The 13,823-nt window shown below is 38.5% G+C and overlaps 1 protein-coding gene across 6 annotated transcripts in view; it reads right to left on the bottom strand.

Moving 5' to 3' along the window:
- Positions 1–493: 493 nt before the first annotated feature.
- Positions 494–13,823, bottom strand: part of DSE (dermatan sulfate epimerase) — a 34,881-nt gene continuing 21,551 nt past the window's right edge. For all 6 annotated transcript variants that reach the window (XM_030944941.1, XM_030944943.1, XM_030944945.1 and 3 more), the window contains 4 exons: positions 10,343–10,596; positions 6,407–6,646; positions 5,206–5,413; positions 494–3,525 (listed from right to left, as the gene is read on the bottom strand). In XM_030944941.1, the coding sequence (XP_030800801.1) occupies positions 1,767–3,525; positions 5,206–5,413; positions 6,407–6,646; positions 10,343–10,596 (2,461 nt within the window). In that variant the 3' untranslated portion in view covers positions 494–1,766. The remainder of the gene's footprint in view (positions 3,526–5,205; positions 5,414–6,406; positions 6,647–10,342; positions 10,597–13,823) is intronic.

A 13,823-nucleotide genomic window follows, 5' to 3' on the forward strand; every position in this document is an offset into this window, starting at 1 on the left:
ATTATCCACCTCACATGTCCTTTGCAATCAGGGAAAAGGGGAAAGTATGTCTTGAAGGTGTTCCAAGGTCTTTAGTGAGCTGAGTTACTGTCTGGAGGCTCTCATAATCCAGAGACTATGCATGGATCAGAAATTAACTGGGTACCTAAATCTTTGCTCAGATAAAATGTAGCCAATTTCACTGAATAAATCCAGGCATTGGACACTGCAGTAAGGCTTATTTACATGAATACAGTGCTCTGAACTGACTCAGAACCTAGTGAAAATATTCTGACCTATTCACTGAACATGTTTAGACAAGGAAAGCTCATCACATTTCCAAACACAGAGTTGCAGAAGCCTTAACAGGAGTAATGTAGATAACATACATCTAAATGGTGTAAAGAAGAAGAAGCAAAGGTTTGTGGTTTGAACCAAGTACTGATTAACAGAATTATTGTAATTATCTGAAAAAATATTTAAATAAAAGAAAACCAACTTTTCCATAGAGATAATTATAAAGCTTTTATTTAGCAAATGTACTGAAGAATTGTTTTTCTGTAAAGACATACAGGTATGCCCCAATTCCACAGTTTCCATTCTCTCAAATAGCTATGAGTTTTTGAAATTAGTTTAATGAACATAGGGGAATATATGTGGAGATGTCAAACTTATTTTTGTCATAAGCCACATGATTTCATTTACCACTAATCCCCAAATAATTGACCTGGGGCCACCAAGAGCTTGCAGAACCCTTGCTGGTGCTTTATAGAGAACAGGCTGTTCACAAAATTTTAACTGTCCTCTTTCTAGCCATTTGAAAGAAAAAATACATTAAATACTTCCTTAATACATACTTTTCCATACTGGCAGTTGCTGAGGTTACCACAGGATTGCTTTGGTTCTTTGTATTTTTAAAATTACATATGGAAGGGCAGTGATTTAGGACATTATTTCCCTACTAAGATGTGCTTCAAACTATAGAAAACTTTCTTGAAACCCTGCCTTGTAAAATGGAGAAAAGACCCTACAGAATTCAGCATTCTACAGCCTACACTTGGCTAAAATAGAAATGGTTTTATTTTCCTGAGAATTGCATTCTGTTCTATTTTGAGTTAAACCCATATTTGCCTTCTAGTACTACCTACTAGTGATGTGCCCCTCGCTTGGCAAGCACTGACACGATTGTCATTTCCCCACTGTGCCAGATTGTAAAGCATGGAAGAGATGGGACAATATAAGGGTCTGCAATAATGATACAAGGGAGTCCCATATTGAGCCATTCTTTGGTTTGGCAGACAGAAATGAAGTCTGCTGCTAAGATCTTCCTTGTATACATATGTTTGAATGTCCTCGTCTTAGGAGAATGTCCAGAGACATCCCTAGCAGCCTGAAATGAAAACTCACTACATGCAAATCAAATTCTGTGTAAAAAATGACCTTAGAAACAAACCTATCAAGAGGGGTCTTCTTACCAAAAAATTAATTACAACTTTACATTACTGAACTCTGATGAACAAAGCATAACATTCCCTCAGATGTGAGGCCCAACTCAAAACACAAAGGAGGAATACTTATTAAGTACTGATTTTTCTGAGATATTAATTGCTTGCCCTATTATTTTATCCCTTCTGGTCTGAAAACAATCTTTCCCCAGATGTTTTTGGAATGTTTCAGAAAAAAAAAAAAAAAAAAAAAAAAAAGAAGATATAAACTTTGGCCCTATTAGGGTTAATGTTTTTGCATAGACATATATGACCATAAACTGGTCAACTAGTAGAGGTCTGCTAACATTGTGACTGAGAACAGGAAGAATACAGCCACAATAATATACAGCTGTCTACTAAAAGTATTGCATACAGACATCTTTGGACATGCAGTCTCTTGGCCTTCTGGAAATACGTAAGCTGCATTGCTAGCATGACAAAAAAAACAGCGATGTTCAGAATTAGAAAGAGGCGAGTATAAGAAGCTGATATTGATGGGGCACTTCGAGCAGTCGCCACCATCTGTGCCAGCCCTGATCGGCCTTTGATTGACACCCCAGTTTTGTGCTTCACATAAGTGATATCTGCAAAGTCCAGAAGATCTTTCATTTCCTCATCTTCGTCTACAGGCAACTCTTTTTGTGCTTGAGTCTGTGCCTTTTGTCGCACTTTTCTTTCATTTACCTCAATCTGTGCAAAAATGTCAGGAACGGCATCAACAAATTTGTAGCCTTTGGCTACCTTTCTGTTTTTCTTTGCTCTGCCACGCTGCTGCTGCTGCCTCTGTGAGATTGCAAATATCCTGTCAATGGCCTCCTCTGTCTGCCTCTTATCTGAAAACCTCAGCAGGCGCTCAGCAGTCTTCCTAAAGCTGGCTGTGTTGCGTACACGAGACAGGATCTGCTTCTCAAGCTGCTGGAAGACGGGCTTAAAATGTTGCAGGTTCCTCTCCACAATGCCTATGTAGTCCTTCACTTCCGGCACTGCGGAGCTCCTGATGGCAGAGGCTCGGTCAAAGACAATTTTCTGGCGGTCTGCAATAACCTGTGCAAAGGCAGAGCGGGAGCCATCCTCGACGGGCCACAGGTACACGGCGTAGGCGTGCTCACCAGTGGTCACGAAAACATCCAGCTGCGGGGAATCTCCACGCACGGTGAAGCTCTGCACGTCCACAGAGGGCCCAATGAAAAGGTAGATGGCCCTCGTGACAGGGTGCCGCAGCAGGGTCGTTACATTCACATAGTTTGTTCCATTGTAGGGGTAGCCCCGGGGATACATCCTCGAGGCAATGGTGGCTTTCTCACTGTGGCCAGTGTCGTCCATCCAATACATCTTATATATCCCATCACGGTGCCTAATAAAGGCCCCATGGACATCATCAACAACCGTTTCTTCAAAAGGCACATCCACATTGTGGAAGAAACTGGTTGCTGCCTCCAGAGGGCTGTCATCTTCTAGGTGGATTTGGTCCACTAGCAAGAGAAGCTGGGGGTGGAGAAGTATGAGGTTTCGTTGCAATTTTCTCAGCTTCAGTTTAGGATTGTATGCACCCACTCCTTCTCCCCTGATAAAAACCACCCCACTTCTCTCCATGGCAGCAACCACTCGTCCCTTACAGTCGCCAGCCAAGTCATGTTTATATTTAAGCCATTTTGAGGAACAGTCTTCTGTAATCTGCCCTTCCCATGGGGAGAAGCAGGTCTTGGACACAGCAGGGGAAAACATTAAGACATTATTAAAAAAAGTATATTTTGGCCCATACAGAGCTTCTGTTATGAAAGGTACGCCATTGGGAGCAAAAGTGAAGGAGTTCTGGTCTGGGTGTTCGTGGCCAGCATTAAAGTTCCTCCACCCCTTGATCCACTCTTTGTACTTGTTCTTATGAACAATATCATATATTGCACGTCCTCCCAGCTTTCCTGACTTGAAGGAAAGGAAAGGCCTGTTGATTTCAGCTGGCAAAGCACTTCCATAAGTCACCACTCCCCAGTCCTCAAAATAATGCAGCTTAGGAACCCCATAGTCTGGTGGAGGTACAGAGCGCAAACTTGCATCATACCTGCAAAAAAATGAGAAAAATGGGGTTAAAAATCCCTTGACTGATTCCACTATCAGCAGTTGTAAAAAACTCAAAAAACCATTCCCTATTTACATCAAAGACCAAGCCAACAATATAAAGCCCACAGTTATGCTTCCTAATCATATAGCTGTAATTATTATTCATCATACTAATCCCTATGCAAATTTGTTGTGTGCTTTTTACAGAACGATAGCTGAAAGCATCTGCTCTGCATTTAAAGCAAGCAGTGTTTCTGTAGTCCAAAAATAAGAGTACCACTAATTTCAAACTAGCCATGTTTTGTCCTAGATAGTCATAAAACTAACGACTATAACACAGATCTTTAAAAAAGACAGATTAGACCAGACATTGCCTAGACATCAGCATTTGTGCCTATTTACTGACTACTTAACAAAGAGAAATATCTGTTTTCCCAAAATGATAATTACAGAAGTCTGTAGTCTTAAAATAGAATAGGCAATAAATTAAAAATTAATGATCAGGCATTCTGAAAGTTAAATGTTTATTAATTGTATCAGTTAATGTATGTTAGTTTCTTTCTCCAAACTAGGCTGAAGAAAAGTTTTCATGGTTTTTCTTGTATGAATTGTAAGACGTAAGACATTTTGTTTAAAAAGAAGCTTTAATTCTAGAAAAGGTTAAAATGATTACAATTTTATCTGTGGGAGTTAAAACAATAAAAATCCAAACCAAAACCTTCTGGCATTGTTTTTAAGCAACCAAAATAAACAAAACCATATTAAGCCCACTAACATTTCTGTTAGATGGTTCCAGAATCAGATTTATTCCTACAACTAACCAGGAGTTTCTGGCAGGCCCTAGACAGTCCCAGAATTTCCATGAAGACACAGGAGAAACAGTGATAGGATGAGGCTGAAGAAGAAATATTTTGCATTTTGGAAGTAACAAGATGAAGGCTGCTTGGAGCCTACGAAACATGCACTCTAATGTACACATCATAGGGGCAAACCAACAGATATTCAATAAGATTTTTCTTGCAAGAGAGAAAGAGCTACATTCACTCCTCAAAAATATACTTTTTATCTCCACAAACTAAGGGAATTCACATGTAGATCTAAAGCTTTTTGAGTCTTTTAATTTCTTACTTTAAGAGGATTGACATAAGAAGTTAGCATAACTGTAAATTACATGGGAAAATATCCGTCTAGCATGGCATTTTTTCCAAGCATAACTTGCTAATTAGTGTGCAAATCCTGTAAACAGTAGCCTTACTGCTTGGATTATTTAGCTTTTAAAAGAAAGTTTATACTATTTTACAGAACTTTTGAATGAAAACTTATGCTTTAAATATTCACCTAATTCATCATAAAAGAAGACAACAGGATTAAACCCCATTAGAATAGACCAAATTAAACAAAGACTACATCCAGGGAAATTTTCAGTTTCTTTGGAATGGCCTGTATTCTATGAAAGCAATAGACAGTGGAAAGAAACCATAAAATCAGATGTAGGACAAGACCAGGGTGTTCCCTGTCTTGTCCTGTGCTAAATGAAGAAGTTCTTCTGTGCCTCATGACCTTGGGTGGCACAAGGACAGCCTGAGCCTGGCCTCTACACTGCACATCTAAAGATAATGAATTAACACTAACAGCAAACAGCTGCCAGGTTCCTTTTGAGCCCACTCATTCCCTTTCATACCAGAGAAATTCAGTGTGGAGAGTGCACCACCTCTGCCCTTTGGATGGTGTGCCTGGGCCCTCCACCACTCGGTTCCTTCTGATCTGCTCTGCCAGCCAGTTCCCGCTGCCATTGCGCATGACAAACTTGTCGAGAAACACCAGCTGGCTCTCCGGCCCGTAGAACCAGTTATAGTTGGAATCTGCGATGGCCACAGTTCTCTGGAAACCTTGGGGAAAAGCGAGAAGGAGAAAGAGCAAATAAGCACACAAAGATGCTTTTGAAGAGCATGCCAGTGAAGCCAAGCAGTGCAAACAGAGGCAGCCTTTTCAGATGTTTATAGACCTGCTTGTAAATGAGCCGTAAATAGGTTACACAGGAGTGGTTTCCTTCTGCTGCAGCTAACTTGAATATTCACCTTTCTTCTTTGGCTTTGGGCTATGGACAGCCAAAGTACTACACAAAATGTAAGATGCAATCCACTTCCTCTCCTCACTCAAGTCTGGCAAAAGTAACTTTCCCTTTACCGTTTTCATGTTTTTATGTGAATCTATACTCTGCAAAGGAATAAACCAGAGGTGCCCCCAAAGAACAAAATGATCAGATTCACCTTGAAACCATCAATGTGAGTCCATTTTGCTCCTAGGAACCTCTTCCTGAAGGATGTCTGAGGTCTCACATAGAGTCAGCAGAATCCCTTATGTGCCTGTGCTGGCATACCAAAGCTGCATTCAGCCCCCCTCACATACAAGGGTAGATCTGGGGTTCCAAGAGAGTTATCTAAGTTTTTTTTCACCTGGAATTTGAGCAATGTAAGTTCATAATGAAGTGTCCTGCAAATAAGCAACACAAGGGGTAACAGCTTTAAACTGAAAGAGGGTAGACCTAGTTTAGATATGAGGAAGAAGTTCTTTCCAGTGGGGATAGTGAGGCATGTGAACAGGTTGTGAAGTTGTGGATGCTCCACTCCTGGCAGTGTCCATGGCTAGCTTGGATGGGGCTTTAAGCAACTTGGGCTAGTGGAAAGTGTCCCTCGTTAATAAGCAGTGATAAACAAGGATGTTACTATTTTGATAACTATTGAAGGTGAAATCCAAGGAAATGGTTATTTTGAAAAATATCCAAGAAGAGTGCTATTTTAAAATGGCTCATATTTAAAGTATGAAATTTATTGCTGCTTCAAAAATAAAGAGATTAATCTTCATTCACCCGAAGGACCTACCTGGTAGGACAGTCCTGTACAGAAATGCAAAGTGCTGCTTGAGCCAGGGGTGGCTGAAGTGATTGATGTCAAAATGCCTTTGGACAAGAAACATGTACTGAAACAGTGATCTGGTTGTGTAGCTGCCATAAGCCACCCCTTCATAGAGGGAGCCATCTGTGACCTCCTGCAGCAGGACTACTGACTTCTCCATGATTGCCAACACTTGCTTGGTCCACAAGTAAGCTTCCTGAAGGTAGCCTGAAAGAAAATTACAATGGCAAAACTAATTACAACACAACAGTTCATAGATGGTGCTGTCTGTATTCCCACAGTGGGGTCCTTCCAAGCATGGAATCTGCAGTCCAGGGGTCTATAATACAGCCTACTGCTGCAGCATCCCTGTACTATGATGAAAAATAAAATACTGTATTTAAATACAGCAAAACAAGGTCCCATGAGCATGGGAAAAATCTATCAAACACTTTTTGCTAGTAATATGGGGCTATGCTTTATAACTTAAAAAGAAAATTTCCTGAACACATTCAGGACATGCAAAAAAGGGAAGAGCCAAACCAAGACTATTTATTGCACTTCAAATTAAAGCTGTATGAAAACAAACCAATGGCCCCACTAGAGGGCTCCAATAATGCAACAATTCTGATGGGTCATTTTTCACTGGCAGGACCACCAGCATGGTAAGGAGATCCAGAGAAACTAAAAAAGTAAAAAAGTTCACATTTGAGCTGCAGTACTGATATGACGATGAGCTAACTCATGCTCTATTTTAAGACCTGCTCTGTTCTACTTATATTTTCAGTTTGTTGTACAACCTAAGGGGTTATCCAAATAAAAGCTATTTTGGAAGAGTTTTGCATGGGTAATTCCAAAAGTAGATTCCTCAGTTCCAGAATAAAATTAATCTTCCAAGCAGATAAATTCTCAGTCTCCACATATACAAGCCCTGAGCAGTTCCAGTTTTTCTAAAGAAAAGCATTTCAGAGATTTTACTGTTTTGGTCTGCTCTACACAAATCAAGACCTGGGAAGAGGTCACAGGAAACCTTCTCAGTGCCAGTCTGCTTTCACTAAGCACAAGCATGAGGGCCTTAGCACTGCACTTATGTGTTGCAGAAGTCAGCACATGGAACCCAGCAGAGGAAAGGCTTTTTGGACTGAGTAGCAAGAGAGGTAGGACTAAACAGAAATCAACTGCCTTGTGCTTCTACATGGCAGCTTAGTGTTCTCCCAGTTCAAAGTGTCAGGACACAGATTGAACCAGACTTTATTCCACCCTATAGCAAAGCCCAGCTGGCACATGTTACACTCACTACATGGTGAAGCAGTGCCTGCTGAATGAAGCACATGTGCCAGGCTAAGGGAGTAGGAGCTACAGTCAATCCTGTTACTCAGAGTGTTTCATCCCATTGCCACCAACACTGTATTTATGCTCAGCAGAGTGATGAGTAATTCAGGCATCCTACCACCAGTCAAGGCTGCCAAATCCTGCTCAGTTAACAGAGTCAAAAAAAAAAAAAAAAAAGCAGTGTCTAAGCAAAACAGACAACCTGAGTCTATCACAGTACTTCAAATGCCTGGCTGAAGAGAAAACTGTGATGGGGAAGGCCTGAGCAACAATGCCAGTGATACTGCTTACTTCCACTTCACTCCCAGCTATTAAGACACTCATTACTTTTCATGGAGTTGGCAGCACAGTGGTCTGCCAGAATAAAATCCTGAATGTTTCCACTCCTGTTTTCCCTTGTGACATAAAAGGGAAGCTAGTTTTTGACTACTGCAAGAATGTGATTTGCCATGGTTCAGCACAGTGCCTTTACCATTGTACTGCATTAATGTTCTCTTTACTTCAGGTATATCTATGCTATAACACTACACTTGTAGTACACTAAAAGAACAATAATACATTGAAGTGAAAAAATTAAAAGACTCAACACCCTGTCAGGCTACATGACAAACCAGAACAAATCTCACCTAAATTTAGTAGTATATAATCCAGCTATCTATATCTATCAAGGCCTTACTCAAGTTTCTATTTTGAACATCTGAGTGTCTAAGTGCAAAGATTTCGCTATATGCACGTGCCTAGAATTAACTTCAATTAGTTTCATTTTTCATTTCTTTGGAAACATTTACATTCTTTTAAATTGGCTGTTTAGTGTCTTCAAGCTTCAATAGCTGAATTGTGGTTAAACTTACTAGTTGGAATTTAAACCTTCTGTGAGAAAGGTCTACACTGGGATTATCTGCAATTGCTATGTATCTGATACAGAAGCATAATATGTTCATTCCTTTTCTCCCTCCTTTTTTTTCCCTTCAGATTATTTTCTTTCATATTGGAATTCCAGTTCGTTTTTTCTTCATTTTAGACTAACAGAAAAGCCTCATTTAAGTTTCTATTAAAAAAATAAACTTTCTCTATATCAAAACAACAGCATTTTAATTTAGAAATATACAGTCTGTTTTGACCTATTTTAATTTGAAATATTACTATTTTTAAATTGCTCCATAATTCATTAGTTTCCTGCTTTTTTCCTTCCTCCTCCCTCCAAACACCATCACTTTAGAGAAAAAAATACTGCACAGCTTTGTGATGTTTTCCTTGTTTTTCACAAGGCATACTTATGGTCTGTACTTTAATGAAAAGCAGAATCATCTTGCAAACTGCCAGCTTTCTGCACCAACAAAGGCTTAAGGAAGGATGGAATTATATGAAATTTAGCAAACCCACTGAATAAACATGGCTTGAGTCTTCAATTTGTGGAAGGCAAGACAGGAGGATAGGGAATAACTTCCACACATGCTCTTGATGCTTTTCAACATATACACATCAGTCAGTGTGTTTGTTTTGACAAGCACTTAGCAAAAAATGACCCTCCAAACACAGTAGGTGCCACAGTTTTTTGCCACATTTCTTTGGGCACTTGAAAGGCCCAGTGATGTGCAGATGAGCCTTGTTTTGGTAGGGCTGAGCAGCTTGGCAACACCATCAGCATCCAGAAACTAGATTTTTCCCTGACTTGCAGTATGTAACTCCATTGGGAATCAGGTTTTCAAAATACTTCTAGCACATATAAAATAATCACTTGATGAAATATGGATTCATTCTTATAAAAGCAGGAGCTGGCTCCATGACTTCCATCTCTCAGCTGAAGTACCTCGGGTTTAAAGTCAGGATTGCTCACCTACTTTCTCTCTCACTCTGTGACTTGCATTCTCCAGCAGGACAGGGACAGCCCCTTGACAAAGCAGGCAAAAGCTACTGGCCAGGATATTCACCTTGGAAATGGGAAGGATGGTTTTATGCCCCCGAAGCAAAGAAGAGGAAACCAGGCACAAATGTTTGTTGTGGAGTGCAATAGCAGAGTTCAGAGGAAAAAAAGTACAGCCTTGGGTATCTCCATAGAAAGGGCTGTTGGGAAGAAAGGTCTTAAGCTGTGGCACTTGGGTGGATAAAGTTACACTTTTGCAGCTCCCCCAGGTGACAGGACAGAAGTCTTGGATGAAATTCCAGGTTATCCTGTTGTCTGGCTCCCAGGTCAGAGCACTGGGTGTTTCTGACTGCTGACTTTCACAATGCTTTGTGTAAGGAGACCAAGCATCATTCTACATTGATGATCTACTCTGAAAGACACTGTCCATGAAATCAGGACTGGACAAACTGTACACAAAGGGATTTTTAACTCCTATAAACTGTAAGGTAAGAATTTCAGAATCACTTAGAAAACTGAACTTATATACATACTCATAATGACTTGTACATCTGCCCACAGACTTTTGGTCTATTCAGTAAATTAAATTTTACTAAGCAGCAAAAGAGCAAACCCAGTACTGCTGTACCCTAAGAAGCATTTTTATCAAATCCTTAACTTTGCTGCATAAGTGGCTAATTTGAGTTGATAGACTTTAGGAAAAAACATTCCTATGGCTTAGCACACACCTTGATTCATCAGAACCAGGCTTCCAGCCAGCAGGGCCACACAGTTGGTAGGCTGGTGGTTGTGAAGGTACTGGAAGCCCCATCCACGTCTGTATGATGTTTCGTACATGTATCCCGAGGCATTGGCAATTACTTCAAGAAATCTCTCCTGTTGAATCTTGCTAAGGTAGTTGTACAAGAAGTCATAAGCAGTGGCAAAACCAACCAAGGAGTGAGCAAGAGGGACTTCATCCCAGGGGGCATCCTTCACTAGCCTGTCAAAAAATAAAGACAGCAATTAATTGAGTTTCACCAAGCTAGTTTTCCCCATTTCTCGACTGTGATATGACTTAAAGTCTCCCAAGTTAGATGATTCATGTTGAATTTTAACACAGTAGTAAGCTACTTACCAAACCTCTAAACTATTTTTTCCTATCCTAAGTATGGACAGCATTAATCTTCAAAGCTCATAAACTTTCTTATAAAGATTAAATTGCTAAATATTAGAAAAAGGTTTGGAATATTCTGGGTTTTTGCTAGGAGAAAGATAGGCAGAATACTGATTGTACAGAAATAGAATCTATTCATCTGAAGAAAGATTAATATAATTTTTGATAAAGTAATATGCCATGGTTTATACTCCTCCAACCTCCTGTAACAAATCTTTTTTCTTTTCCAAAGGAGTCAGTTGATGATAAATAGTGCCTATGAGACTAAAGCTGTCTTTACTGCAAGTATAATAAAACAACTCACTACACTGTTTTTTCATGTCCCAAATGCATTCAAGGACAGAAGTAGAGAAGAGGAAACTTAGTTTTACTACAGCTTGAATTAACATTCTTAATAAACACTGGGGTTTTTTAATGATAAGAAAGAAAAGCGGTAAAATGCTCAAAAATTATTTTCTAGGAACTACTGGCTTGTGTCCAATGATTACACTGAACTTAGAAAAATAGTACATTTTTACCAAGCAAATTCATAATATAGGTGGTATGGAGAAAATATTCCTCTTAAATTAAGCATACATTGTGTATCAATGACTTTAGTTTTGCAGTACTTATAGTACTTGCAGCCCATGGTTCTACAGAAAAAAAATGTGAAGGAATACATAGTGAAAGTAAACTTCTATAAACTGAAAAATCATCAATTGCTTTCATGCTTTCATGTTCTCCTCTTTCACTTTTTTTGCAATCTATTTTTTATTACAGAAATAAATTAAAATTGTTGAGATGAGTGTTCTACTACAATCAGTAGAAATGATGCTGTGCTCCTGAAGGCATACAAATTCCAGTTACAACTACTTTATGACTCAACAAATATTATTTCATCTTCATTTCTGTAAGCAGCAGTGTGAACAGATGAGAAAAAAAATCCCCAAAGAGTAAGATAAAACCAAAAAAAATCTGCTGCAGAAGCATTTATTGGCATTCCAAAAGCATTAATAAAGCATGTAAAAATTACAAGCATCAGCCTAAGGCACTGCAATGATGGTAAAAGATATCATATGCAAGTGAAAAAAAAAGACCTTTAATTTTTATTTCAACATATTTAAAACATTGGAAGGACCCAAGTCTGGCACATTCATACTGTCATGTAAGGAAACTATCTGTACGCTTTTTGATCAGATGAATTTCCAACAGTTTTAACTGTTCACCTTCTCTCAGCTTTGTTTCCATATTCTGCTTGCAGTGAAGTTAAACATTCTTTTTTCCTTTTTTTAAATTAAATTTTGTCTCAAAGATTTAAATTAAATACTTCAATCTGAGTTTTCTGGTTGTTTGTCAATTTCAATTAATTCTCTATTTCTTCTTCTTCATCTTTCCTTATAATTGAAAGAGCTATTAAAATGTTGTTGATCCTATACATAAAACTAAAGTTACATTCTATGCCAATTATATGCAACACTCTGGCACCATGATTCCTGTCAGGAATCCTTTGACACAGAAAAATTCCTTTGATAAGCTATATAATGAATTCTAATTTCCAAGGTATTTTTAGTCTCATTAAACCTTTGCATATTCAGAAATCAGAGTTCAAATAGGTACAGGAAATTTCACTTTAAAGGCATCAGCTTGGAACAATTACAAAGAGTTTGAGGCTAAACTATACATTAGGGTGGAAGAAAAGTCCAATGAAAGAATTTGAGCTAATTTAAAATATTTAATTCAAAGTTCAGTATCTTTTTAACAACACACAAGCTCCTAATTAGATTCTGCTTAAACCTATTGTGCCTAAACCTGATCTTTACCTGACTAAATTTAAAATGGGATTTGCCAGTGGAACTGATTTATTGCAACCTTCACTGTTAAGGTGTATGCTAACTTCATGTTTAGTTTCTAACGGAATACCACATCAAATTCTACGGTGTAAGAGTATATAATAGTTTCCATGACATGGCTTCTGACAAAATAGAAAGCAGTCTTCTACATGGGAAGTGATAAATTGAGAAGTAATAACAGCATTTAGGCTCCTGATCTCTTCATGAAAGAAAAAAAAAAAACACCAAAAAACCCCAAAACAAACCCCACAGCCTTTCAGTGTAAAACCCCTTATGTTAGGCACCCTTATCATACATACTGACACAGTTACGCAATTTGGGTTAGACAAGCAATTTTGTCATAACACCCCTCAAATTGCACTTCTGTACAGTTAAATCTTGTATAAAATTTCACAGAGGAGATTCACACAAGTAATAGGAAAAATTAAATATGATGATTTAAAGATCTTAATTTCTAAATACATAAACTCACAGTCAATATCTGTTCTTAAGGTGAAGCTCTTTTGAAGAAACAACTCTTTAGCTGCTATAAATCAGTGCTACTCCCCTTAACTTAATTTCAAGGGAACCAAGCAATGTACACCAAACATGTGGAAAATGATTCACAAGAAGAATGATCAAGTAGCAAACATTACATGGATTTGTATCTAAATGATGTTCTCATTTTTCAAATGCATCTCCCAGTGTTAGACTTGGTAAATAGCCTGGCTGATAAACTGGGGGAAAGCACAGAGCCACAGGCGTGCACTGAATGCAAGTGAATAAAGTGTTTTCAGGGCTAACTGTTAACTACTAAGAAAAGTGGTATGTATTTATACAAAGATAGATAAAAACAAGCCCACACTTTGCCCTGTACAACAAGCTATTTTCTAAGCTACTAAAGACTAAAACTGAACATCAGAGAATATGAACTTCAGCTTCACAATTAACTGTGTCTGATGACAGCAAGTAACCTCTACCTCAAGGCTGCATTAGCCTTGTCAGCCTTTAAAGGCAACAGATCTTACAAAAGCAAACAAACAAATCCAAAGTAAATAAAAATATCTATAATGGATTTTTTTATACAGAACAGATACTTAGTTGCAGACACATGAACTTTGAGCAAAGGCAACTGTTTAAAAATTCTAAAATACATTTTAAATTCTAAAAGATAAAGGCACCCCTACAGTACCTTTTTGCACTTATATACCCGTATCTGTAGGTATAGGTATATTTGGAAGAGGT

The sequence above is a fragment of the Camarhynchus parvulus genome, chromosome 3 (genome assembly GCF_901933205.1).
Source record: "Camarhynchus parvulus chromosome 3, STF_HiC, whole genome shotgun sequence".
NCBI lineage: Eukaryota > Metazoa > Chordata > Aves > Passeriformes > Thraupidae > Camarhynchus > Camarhynchus parvulus.